This window comes from Phragmites australis, chromosome 5, assembly GCF_958298935.1.
Source record: "Phragmites australis chromosome 5, lpPhrAust1.1, whole genome shotgun sequence".
In the NCBI taxonomy this organism is placed as follows: Eukaryota; Viridiplantae; Streptophyta; class Magnoliopsida; order Poales; family Poaceae; genus Phragmites; species Phragmites australis.
The window spans coordinates 36,371,433-36,383,725 of record NC_084925.1 but is presented as its reverse complement, the minus strand read 5'-3'; the positions used below and the strand labels follow the sequence as shown (position 1 = coordinate 36,383,725).

The 12,293-nt window shown below is 45.2% G+C and overlaps 1 protein-coding gene across 1 annotated transcript; it reads right to left on the bottom strand.

The window, feature by feature from the left end:
- Positions 1 to 1,465: 1,465 nt before the first annotated feature.
- LOC133918025 (uncharacterized) lies at positions 1,466 to 4,851 on the bottom strand. The gene is made up of 3 exons (XM_062361803.1): positions 4,711 to 4,851; positions 2,430 to 2,502; positions 1,466 to 2,337 (listed from the first exon to the last, which is right to left on the bottom strand). The coding sequence occupies exons 1-3, from the start codon at positions 4,849 to 4,851 to the stop codon at positions 1,766 to 1,768; spliced, it is 786 nt and encodes a 261-aa protein (XP_062217787.1). The 3' UTR covers positions 1,466 to 1,765.
- Between the last annotated feature and the right edge of the window lie 7,442 nt (positions 4,852 to 12,293).

Sequence of the window (12,293 nt, the reverse complement as noted above, 5' to 3'; positions counted from 1 at the left end):
ATTTATATGGTCAATAGCTTTCTGAGCAGATATATAACACATGAACACAGCATATGACTCACTACTAGTGTTTCTTGTGGCACTTTAGTTGGTGAACTAACAATTAACCACATAGTGCTCAATTTAAGTCAAAGTATGTAACTTCTTAAAGATCTAGATACAAGATTGCGACTAGATGAATTCCCCAACCTTTCTCTGTATATTATAATGTTATCCAAACCAGGACATGAAAACAAAGGATAGGCCAATCATTGTTCGGTCAAATTGGCAATTAGACTATGATGTAAACAGTAAACCTATGAGTGTTGGCCTTAGACTACCAAAAGCTTTTTGTATCATGAAAAAACAGCAAGCAACCTTTACTACTTCAAAAGATTGAGTTGGTGATTGTGGTAGGTTGTACCACTTTCACTTTGGAGGATTTTCTCTGAATTAATTTACATATGCATGTGCATGTTGCAAGGAGGATCCTATGTGGAGGATATATAGACTATATGTGCGCAGTTTTATTCATGTGGTTTATTAGATAGGAATCTCTGTGGCTTGATGATCCATTAAAAGTTTTACATGTAATTGGAGTTATAAAGATATACTTTAGAATCGAAAGATTTTAGACTTAGACCATGTTTGGAAGGCTTGTAATTTTTTACCCTTGTAATTGAATTGCAGTTGTATTTTCTTGTGCACAAGAAACCCCTGGAATTTTTTCCCCCTAGAAGTTAGTGTTTGGGTAATGTGTTGTCAGTCCGGTCATCCAAACAAGTTTTGATCTGGGACTGCAGCATGCTCTGATCGGGACTGCAGATGTTCTGAATGCATGTTACAATCGAACTGGCAAGAACACATGTTCTGATCTGGGACTGCAGCATGCTCTCACTAACAAGAACGTATGTTCTGATCAATCTATTACAATCGAAAATTTGCATTAACTAGCATTATCAACTTCTTAAAGACACCAGTACAGATCCAAGAACGCATGTTCTGATCAATCTATTACAATCGAAAATTTGAAAATTTGCATTAACTAGCATTATCAACTTCTTAAAGACATCAGTACAAATCTATATGATATTATAGTGGCTGAATTGGCATAGACAACCACATATGTCTTCACATTATATGATTCACTTGCTACCTTTTCCTGGAGGGAAATTAGCAAACTAGAAAAGGCCGTTATAAAGTAGTAACTGTAATATTTCCTTCAGTACGATCTTCCTTGTTTGATTCTGAGATCAAAAACAGAAGGTAACTGTGCGCCAGTTAGAATCATGAAAGATTAATCCAAAACTGTACTCTACATCAACCCGGCATTTACGATACAAAAAAGAGTCTGTTAATCTTTATTTGGTTATGCAAATTGACTGATCAAAAAATTCTGTGTTAACAGTTACCGGTGTTGTTGTACTTGATATATATTGAGATAAAGCATTGTAACTTTCCATACCTATCTTGCGAATTCATGGACAACAGTTCACTTTCTTTAGCCTAATGTGAAAGGAAATTCATTAGCACTCACCATTGCCAACTACTACAGATCAGTACAGGAACTAAACATAAATGAACAAAGTTAGCGAAATGCAATTGAGTTCAATGGACTTACATTTAGGTAATTGAGCTCCAAGCTTATCAACTTCTTTCTTTAGCCACAAACCATGAAGCCTTGGAGCATATCCTAGAAAAATCTCACGGTTCATAGCATCCTTAAAGACATCAGAAGCCAGGATCTTTGTATCGTCTGACACATCATCCATCTCATCTAACACCTCTAAGCATCTTGTAATCGAGTGATCTCTTTCTTGCTCTCTTTGTTGCCTTTACTATGTCTTTTGGCACTAGCTTGCTCTTTCCTGAAACTCAGAAATTCTGACATTGTTTCTTCAATAGGTGGCACTGACTTTGTATTAGAATTTTTCTTCATTCTTCCTCTATTTGATCCAGCAGTCCCAGATCTTGAAGTAGCATGGTCATCTTCATCTGAAAGATCAATGGGTTCATCATGGTCATCTTCCATCTCTGCACCTTTCCCTCCAAAGTCTTCCATCCTTTGATGAAAGGCCCTTTTGTTACGTCCTTTACCATGTACATGCTGCTCAATCTCCAAATCTTGCAGAGATTGTTTCTCTTGCCCTTGAGATTGTAAAGACTCACTCTCCAAATCTTGCATACTCAAGTCATCCATTCTTGTTCGATAAATCGATTCTTCACCATCATGAGCTCCTACATTGATTGCAGCGTCCCATGGACGTTTCTTAGTGAAATCTAAGAGCGTCTTTTCTGTGCCTCCGGACCGTTTACTTCCAGCATGCTGAGGTTTACTAGAAGTGAAGCAATGCTTTCCTTCAGCAAATTGTCCTATTAAGATATCAAATTAGCCTCAAATAGCATCATTACACTAGATTATTGCTAACTAGAAAATATGCATAACTTACCTTCATATAACAGGTCCAGTGCATTAAACAATGGGAAGCTTTTGTTTTCATACCTCCTCAACTTTGAATCCTCCTAAACAAATTATTAAGAGATCAGAAAGATAAGACCAGAAGATGCAAGCAATACAAAAATATGCAATTTGCCATGTCATAGTATAGAACTGGTCACAGTTAAAGTGCTTATTGGAACAACACTAAAGTGCTGGATATCACAGTTGAATAGCAAGGCAATTTGGCACACCTTTAATATCCTAGTACAGAACTAGCTATGAGTAGAATAGCAAGGCAATTTGGCACACCTTTAATATCCTAGTACATAACTAGCTATGAGTAGAATAGCAAGGCAATTTGGCACACCTTTAATATCCTAGTACAAAACTGGATAAGAGTAGAAGCAAATGGAAGCAGACAGCACATGTGCAGCATTAGCTACCAATTTTCAGCATTTAAAACGTAAAAACAGAATGGTTAACAAAATCAAACTTACTTCTATGATTTCATCCTAGATTTCAGATGTTGTGTTAATCATAGATGCGGTCTGATTCCAAGAGACTCCACTACGCTTGTGAATGGATTTGACTGCTTTGTAGTCCTTCTTTAATTGGGACTCTTTGTCTTGAATTTGAGCTTTAGTAAAATTGGCATCTGGACAAAGACTGTTGAAATATTTCACAATTCTATTCCAACCTTTAGTACACCAGCCATTTTGACCACGAAAATGAGAAAGCCTATACTCAGTGAGTGCATCAACTAGCGCTTTCTCATATTTTGAGGCCCACCTTGCTCTTTGATACATCATCAGATCTGAGAATCAGGAAATAACAATTTAGTTATGGAGAAGATTACAATTCAATTCAGTAAACACAAGCTATTTAATTGAAGATACAACATCTGCTCAATTTTATACACAACATATCTCATTGTATTTGCTAGAAGGACTCAGTTTTAGCATTATATTTTGGAGTGTAAAGATATCTCCTACTTAGAAAGGATGTGAAGCAGCGCTAGATGGAAGAAATGATAACAAGAAATGTGATATCGACTATAATTATCATTGTCCCCTCCTCCTCCGCCTCCAGGTCTTCTCGTAATCAATTCACATCCTCTTTGCAATTTCATCTCTCATAGCATTACCCTCGTTTCTTTGGTTGCTCGATGATGCAACATCATCTCTGTAACTCTCATTATCAGTAGGTAGAGCCACAAACTTGTGGGGGGTGAATTGGAGTTTTCTGGCTACTTAACCACTCTTCATCACCATTGTACCTTCAGATTATATTATGCAACACAACTGCAGCTGCTGAAATTTTAACTTGAGTCTCTATGGGATAGTGTGTGGTGACTTTCAATATAGAAAACCTCATCTTTAGAATGCCAATAGCACGCTCTATGTGATTGCAAAGGCGGATGTGATGAAGGTTGAATAATTCCTTGTAATCCCTTGGCGACAATTGCGTCACCCTTGATCCTTAAGATGGTATCAGACTCCTCGGTAAGGAGCAAAAAAGTGTGGAGTGTTTGCGTAGCCCCCATCAACTAGATAGTACTTGCCTCTAGGCACTTGAAAACCAGATCTAATTGCAGATTTAAGGACCCCTGCATCAGACGCAGACCCTTCCCAACCAGTTGAAACATATGTAAAATTCAAATCAAAGTCACAAGCAAGCATCACATTTTGTGATAAAGATCCTTTTTCTATTTCGATATGGTGCTACCTTACTCTCATTTATTGAGATCGAAACATGAGTCCCATCTATTGCACCTAAACAATTCTGCAAGGGAAAAAAACTATTACCAATTGAGATATGAAACAAGAGGGTACAATTTCCTAGCTGCACAACTATATAGCATCTACCTGAAAGTATGGCCTGAAATGTGGATTGGATGATATTTTGTAGTGGGTCTCGGCTGATAGAGGCTTCACAAAATCAAATGTCATTGAGGTGATTGCATCAAAGCATGCACCAATATGCCTGTGTATGGTTTCTCGGCTATGCTGAAACCTATCACATAGAGCTGAAAAACTAGCATTTCGTGCAAGCATGTACATGAACATTGCAAGCTGCTCTTCAACAATAACACCTCTTGTACTTCGCAAAAGATTCTTTCAACAAATATAATCTGAAATTCCTTGGAAAATATGTGCCTCCATCCGAAGATTGGTAAAACATCGGCTCCTATGGCTCTCTAGAAGTTCACGGGTATATTCTGCGCCACTAAGCTTTGATGTATGACAAGGAGTTTTGGTTTTGGTTGAAGCTAAGTATAATGCTGGAAAGACAAGCATCATCATTTCATCATCTTCTTCTTCCTCAGAATCAGATTCAGACATTGTAAGATCTTTCTCAGAATCAGATTTAGACATTGTACTGCTGCTCCAGCTACTACTAGCAATGGGAAAAGAAAGCAAATGATTTTCCATCGAGTCTGGACAAATTCAAACTTCAAGTACATACTATGCAGGTTGAAATTTCTAGTTCCTTTGTTCTTCAAGTGAACAGCAAGTGGTATCTAAATTCAGGACATGCTCCCTGCTGTGCTCTCTAATGAAATCGTAGCAAGTTATGGAGTTTTTGTCACGTCCCGAAATCCATAATTGTGTGTTTTAATCCTAAAACATGCAATTTCAGGTTCATGTTCCAGTTTGGGTCACTGGAGCACTTCACTTTGAGTCAATGAGGTGGGAGAAGGAAAAACTAAGAGAAATAAAGGAGCTGGAAGCAAGTCTGAACTTTCCTCTAGGTAAATGGGGCCCACTTGGGTGGAAAATATCTCTCTATAAGTGGGCAACAGCTCTCTCTCCCCTCAAACCTGCCCATACGTACTCCTCACCCACTCCACCACATAAGGCTTTTTGAGGAAGCAAGTTGGAGTTGGCTGTCTCTCTCACTCTCTCTCTTAGGCTCCCTTTTTCCCCTTTTGGATCCCTACCTCTGGGAGCAAGATCAAGGTACGTATGTGGTACTCATGTGACCACCAGCTCAAGGACTACTCGTCCATCCAATTCATTTTCAGTTTCCCCGAAGGAATTCGAGCTGGTTCTGAACTTGTTTGGTGTTCTTTGGGAGAAGCAAGGAAGCAGCAGTTTTTCCTCTCTTCTCCAAGCCATTTTCCGTCGTTTCCTCCTTCAACTGGCGGTCACCAACCTCAGCAAAGGACCTTAGGTGAGTCTGCTAGGCTCCCATGGCAAGTATGCTCATTTTTGGTTGGATAGATCTTGGATCTGGAACTAGGGTTGCAAAGTTCTTAAAGTTCTACAGTCTGGGAACAAATGAGGATTTATGTGGATTTGAGTTAGGAATCATGTTGCTAGGCGGTTGAACAAAGTCTAGACCCTGTACACCCTTCTAGGCATTTTTACTTTTGATTTAGAGAGACTCCCAGGTTAGTTTAGCTCAGTTTTTCCCTTCGTAATGGCTGCTGTTCTGGAGCTGCGCGAGGCTGATTTTACTGTAGCGCGAGTACTGTTCACCCGAGCACCCCGGATACTGTTCACCGAGCACCCCCTGATACTGTTCACCGACGACCCCCGGGTACTGTTCACCCGAGCACGGCGCAGTCACCGCGAGCACTCCCGAGCACCCCGGGTACTGTTCACCCGACGACCCCCCGGGGTACTGTTCACCCGAGCACGAGCTCAGTCACCGCGAGCACTCCCGAGCACCCCGGGTACTGTTCACCCGACAATCCCCGGGTACTGTTCACCCGAGCACGAGCTCAGTCACCGCGAGCACTCCCGAGCACCCCGGGTACTGTTCACCCGACGACTGTTCATCCGAGCACGAGCTCAGTCACCGCGAGCACCCCGGGTACTGTTCACCCGACCACGAGCTCAGTCACCGCGAGCACTCCCGAGCACCCCTGGTACTGTTCACCCGACGACCCCCGGTACTGTTCACCCCCGAGCACTCCCGAGCACCCCCGGGTACTGTTCACCCGACGACCCCCGGGTACTGTTCACCCGAGCACCCGAGCACCCCTGTACTGATTCACCCCGAGCACCCGAGCACGGTCGATCCCGAGGACCCCGGTACTATTCACCCGAGCACCCCCGGGTACTGTTCACCCCGAGCACCCCCGGGTACTGTTCACCCCGGGTACCCGTGAGTACTGTTCATCCCGGGCACCCCGAGCACGGTTTATCAGGCTTTCCTGATAGCTGATAGCTTGTAAAATTCGTAGTTAATTCGTAGGAACTCCAAACTTTTTGAGACCACTTGGAAAATTCTGGTTTGGACAGTACGATCTTGGAATAATGTTGTCATGTATTGTGGAGCATATTTTTCTTACATGATCGCATTTCATACATGCTCATTACATTGCACGCGTTGCTCTCTGTAGTGAACGCCGATCCGTCGATCCCGGAGGCCGTGGGCGATCGTGAGGCGTCCCACCTTTCTGATTCAGGGCAGCAAGGCAAGCATCGTTCATATTGCACCGTGTCTACTTGAAATTTTAATATGTTATCTACGCTTATGTATACATTGCATGTGTCTGGTACTGAGTTGGGTAGAACCTATGCCGATGCATTATCCCTTTTCGGTCACGTGTCATGTGTTGTTCCTAGGAGCCTAGTGGTGTCATCGAGGTCTAATTTTAGTTCGCTATGCTTAGTGGTACTTAGGATTTCCGGTAGAAGTCGACGACGGCGTCCACCGTTGTCGCGAGCCTAGGACTTATTACTTGTTCGCAGTTATGGTTGTGTTGATGATGAGTCGGTTTGGTGAGTGGTGAGTTGAGACGAGGTGTGGGCGGTGTTAGGGGTGTCATCTGCTCACGAGGAGTCCTCAGGCAGTTCGGGGAGGAAACCCGGACACCGTAGACCGCTTGCACCGGTTAAGCACCGATCATCGGTGTAGTCGGCTTTAGCACATACCTTACTCACCACATGCTGATATAATGGTAGGCGAGCTGATTACCTTCGCAGACGTGGTCATGTGGGCCTCGTCATGGACGGTGTGAGTCCGGTTTGAGTCCGGGCTTTTAGCGGTATTAGTTTGCTCGGGGAGTAGTTCTAATACCGCCTCGCCGAGCTATGGTTGATCCACATGGTTGGGCCTGGTTGGGAAAGGTTGTCACGGGTACCCCCTTGTGCGCATCTTAGCGGGTGGCACAAGCCGTATGGTCCCTGTGTCGTGTGGGTCCAGGAGTATCCCCCTGCAGGGTGTATAATCAGTTCGAACTGCCGCGCTCTCGGTCATGAGCATCGCTATCGCTTATCTCCACCGAGCGACCATATTTTGGTCGTAGAGTTTCGATGTGGGTTGTGGCATGGTTGGATTGGGGTGGTTTGGTCGGTATGTGGTTGGTGGTTTGGTGGGAATGGTTTGCTTTTATACACTTGTTGTTATATATCTGTTTTGATCAGTTGGTTGGCAGGGTTTGAGTCGGTGGTTGTTTAAGTCAGTTGCTTACACCTAGAGTCTAGGTTGCTTACTGCTTAATAAACTTAAACATGTCTTAATCCTTGCTACAGCTTTAAATGCATGATCCTTGGAGTCGAGAATATATATACTCATACTGTGTAAGACTTGCTAGTACCTTCGTACTAAGGGTGCTGCCCTTAAGTTGCTTCCAGGTTCGCAGGTCGACGAAGAAGAGGCAGTGTTCGGCTACTTTGTGCCTGCCGATCAGGGTGGCGGGCAGGAGTAGCACCTTCTACTCCGAACTCTGGCGCTTTTGGTATGGAGCCTAAGGGCATACGGCTCCATACTCTTTTGTTGTATAGGTTTTTCTTCCGCTGCATAGTAGTTGTTGTTGTTCCTCTTTTGTTGTAAATTGTGGAAGCAGTTGCTTGTTTAACAATGGTAATCCAGTTTAATTATTTGCTCTCTATTAAACTGTGTTGTGATATTTGAGTTGGAAGGCATGTGTTCCGATCCTGGGCACAAAACACGTGCCGGGACTACCGGAATGGTATTCTGGTTAATCGTCGAGGTTGTGATTATGACTAATGATCCTCCTGATGATTAATTAGAATACTATTTGGACGGTTCCTCACAGCTTGGTATCAGAGCCTGGTTTAATTTAGTAGCCTAAACATAATTAGTGCGTTGTTTAGTAAGTCGACAACTTCACCTAAACAACCCATAATTTATGTTTATGCCTCTTCATGTTTAATATGTATTAAACTGCTATCGTTTATGCCCCTAAGTTAAAATGCGTATTATGAGTGACGTTTATATGTCTTATACCACGTTGTTTTGCTTTCGACCCTGCATTGATTCATGTTGAGCATTGCATCTTCGGCTTTGCATCGTCGGAAGGTAAGGTACGACGCTCGGTGGCGGTTAATCACCGAGGGCTCAGCCGGATGCGAGGCAGGGGCCCGGCATGTTCCGTACGGTGATCCGTACGGGAAGTGAATACGCTAGCAATAGCGTATGAACATCCACCATGCGATGGGAGACATGGTCGTCTACTCGTGTGGCGTTTACACGAGATGTCCCGTAGGGTCTACGGGAAGTGAATACGTCGTTGTCGACGTATGGATTGTCGCTTGTACGGCATGTGGTACAAGGGCCGTTCGCGCTCTTACTCTTTCTAGCGCGAAGGGTACGTTCTGGATGTTATAAACTGCCTGTGATTTTGATGCTTGCAGGTGCGGTTCTTATTTTGAGAAAGAAGCGGTAGCTAGGTTCGAGCATGCATCATTTCATGGCATTCATGCATGCATTCATATTTATACATGTATTACGGGATTCTAACAATATATCCGGCGAATGCATTATGCTGAGTCGGAATTTGACGTTTCCCCTTTTAGACGCCCCAGGGGCCAAAGTTTTAATCAACCAGTGTGTGAATAAAGCGGCGGTAATTGTCAACGGAGTTCCCTTCTTTGTCAATCTGTTAGTGATGAACTCGAAGGGAATTGATGTTATTTTGGGAATGAATTGGCTCTCCAAGAACAAGGCTGTGTTGGACTGTGCTCAGCGGACCGTCACCCTCAATGGTCTGTCAGGTACTCGGGTCCACTTAAAGCTAGAGGATGTCAAATCCTGCCTGTTCGCCGTAAAGGCTGTCCCCACCAGGATTATGGAGACCATTCCTGTGGTGTGGGAATTTCCGGATGTCTTTCCGGATGAGTTACCTGGAATGCCGCCTGGTAGGGCAGTGGAGTTCTCTATTGATCTCGTGCCCGGTGCGGCCCCGGTTTCGAAGAAGATGTACAAGATGTCGCCAGTTGAGCTAGTTGAGCTGAAGAAGCAGATCCAGGAGCTGCTGGCGAAGGGTTTCATTCGTCCTAGTTCCTCACCTTGGGGATGCTCGGCTCTATTCGTGAAGAAGAAGGACGACACTCTCCGGATGTGTGTTGATTACCGTCCGCTGAATGCAGTCACTGTGAAGAATGTGTATCCGCTTCCTAGGATTGACATCTTGTTTGATCAGTTGACTGGAGCCCGAGTCTTCTCAAAGATTGACTTGAGGCTGGGCTATCACCAGATCAAGGTCCGACCAGAGGATATTCCAAAGACAGCGTTCTCTACTCGATACGGCTTGTATGAGTTCACCGTTATGTCGTTTGGCTTGACTAATGCACCGGCTTTCTTTATGTACCTCATGAACTCGGTATTCATGGAGGAGTTGGACAAGTTTGTCATTGTTTTCATCGACGACATTCTGATATACTCCAAGACTGAACAAGAGCACATTGGGCACCTCCGTATTGTTCTAGGCAGGCTCCGGGAGCATCAGCTGTATGCCAAGTTCAGCAAGTGTGAGTTCTGGCTCAGGGAGGTGGCTTTTCTGGGACATGTTCTATCAGAGAACGGAGTGGCAGTTGACCCGAGCAAGGTGCAGGATGTGCTCGACTGGGTTCAGCCCCAGAATGTCAGTGAGATCCGGAGTTTTCTTGGACTTGCAGGCTATTACCGTCGGTTCATCGAGAACTTCTCCAAGGTTGCGAAGCCGATGACTCAGTTGTTGAAGCAAGGCAGCGTGTTTGAGTGGTCAGATGCCTGTGAGTCTGCCTTCCAGACATTGAAGGAGCTGCTCACGACCGCTCCAGTGCTTGCTCAGCCTGATGTGACCAGAGGATTTGATGTGTATTGCGACGCGTCCGGCATCGGTCTCGGCTGTGTTTTGATGCAGGAGGACCGAGTCATTGCATATGCATCCCGACAGCTGAAGCGTCACGAGGAGAACTATCCGACACATGATCTTGAACTTGCAGCTGTCGTGCACGCTCTGAAGATGTGGCGCCACTACTTGATGGGCAACTTGTGCCGTATCTACACGGATCACAAGAGCCTGAAGTACATCTTCACGCAGTCAGATTTAAACATGAGGCAGCGCAGGTGGCTTGAGTTGATCAAAGACTACGAACTGGAGGTTCACTACCATCCTGGCAAGGCGAATGCGGTCGCCGACGCTTTGAGTCGAAGGGCTCATTGTCACTGTCTTGTAGCCTCGCCGATGGATTCCACGTTATGCGACGATTTCCGGCGTCTTGGGCTTGATATGGTGCCGGACGGTTTTATTGCCAATCTCGAAATCAAGTCCACGCTCATTGATGAGATTAAGGCTGCACAGAGGGATGATAAGGGTATGGCCCGAATTCGAGAGAAGAGGAAGATCGGGCAGGCCTTGTGCTTTACTGAGGATGATCAAGGCGTTATCTGGTTTGGGGACCGTCTAGTGGTTCCGAGGGTCGAGGCGCTGAGGAAGAAGATCCTTGACGAGGCTCATGATTCGTTGCTGGCCATTCACCCTGGCAGTACGAAGATGTATCAGGATTTGAAACCCCGTTTCTGGTGGACTCGCATGAAGCGGGAGATTGCTAGGTATGTGTCTGAGTGCGACGTCTGCCGAAGGGTGAAGGCTGAACACATCAAGCCTGCCGGCACACTCCAGCCTTTGCCCATTCCATCTTGGAAGTGGGAAGAAGTTGGGATGGATTTCATTACTGGCTTACCGAAGACTTCGAGTGGGTATGACTCTATTTGGGTCATCGTGGACCGGTTGACAAAATCCGCGCATTTCCTTCCTGTCAGGACCACTTATTCTGCTAAGCAGTATGCGGAGTTGTACCTCACTAGAATTGTTTGTCTCCATGGAGTGCCGAAGAAGATCGTTTCTGATCGGGGTACACAGTTTACTTCTCATTTCTGGAGAAGTTTCCAGGAGGCTATGGAAACCGAATTGTTCCACAGCACGGCGTATCACCCGCAGACGGATGGTCAGACGGAGAGGGTAAATCAGATTCTCGAAGATATGCTCCGTGCTTGTGTGCTCACTTATGGGAAGAAGTGGGACATATGCCTGCCGTTCGCGGAATTTTCGTATAACAACAGTTTCCAGGCTAGTATTGGGATGGCGCCATTCGAGGCCCTTTATGGTCGGAGGTGCCGTACGCCGCTGAATTGGTCTGAATCCGGTGAGCGGGCTTTTCTGGGTCCGGATTTGGTCAAGGAGGCAGAAGACCATGTCCAGAATATCCGCAGGAGTATTCTCACGGCCCAGTCTAGGCAGAAGAGCTATGCGGATCGACGTCGCCGAGAGCTCACCTTTGAGGTGGGGGATCACGTGTACCTGAAGGTCTCACCTCTCAAAGGCGTTCGTCGATTCCAAGTCCGAGGCAAATTGGCGCCTCGGTATGTTGGTCCATTTCAGATTCTTGCTCGGCGTGGAGAGGTCGCGTACCAGTTGGACTTACCTCCGTCTCTCTCCGCCGTACACAATGTGTTCCATGTGTCACAATTGAAGAAGTGTCTCCGAGTCCCGACGGAAGTCGTTGAAATTGCACCCCAAGAGTTGCAACCGGATTTGACATATTGTGAGCGACCAATTTGTATCTTGGATGAAGCCGAGCGCAAGACACGACGCCACTCTACCAAATTCCTGAAAGTCCAATGGAGCCACCAT

What these genes read in the sequence shown, in the direction of transcription:
- LOC133918025 (XM_062361803.1), bottom strand. Translation starts at nt 4,851, where the DNA reads ATGGAAAATCATTTGCTTTCTTTTCCCATTGCTAGTAGTAGCTGGAGC. An exon ending in ATGATGAAATGATGATGCTT is followed by an intron (nt 2,503 to 4,710) that starts GTCTTTCCAGCA and finishes TAATTTGTTTAG; the next exon opens with GAGGATTCAAAGTTGAGGAG. An exon ending in ACTGGACCTGTTATATGAAG is followed by an intron (nt 2,338 to 2,429) that starts GTAAGTTATGCA and finishes AATTTGCTGAAG; the next exon opens with GAAAGCATTGCTTCACTTCT.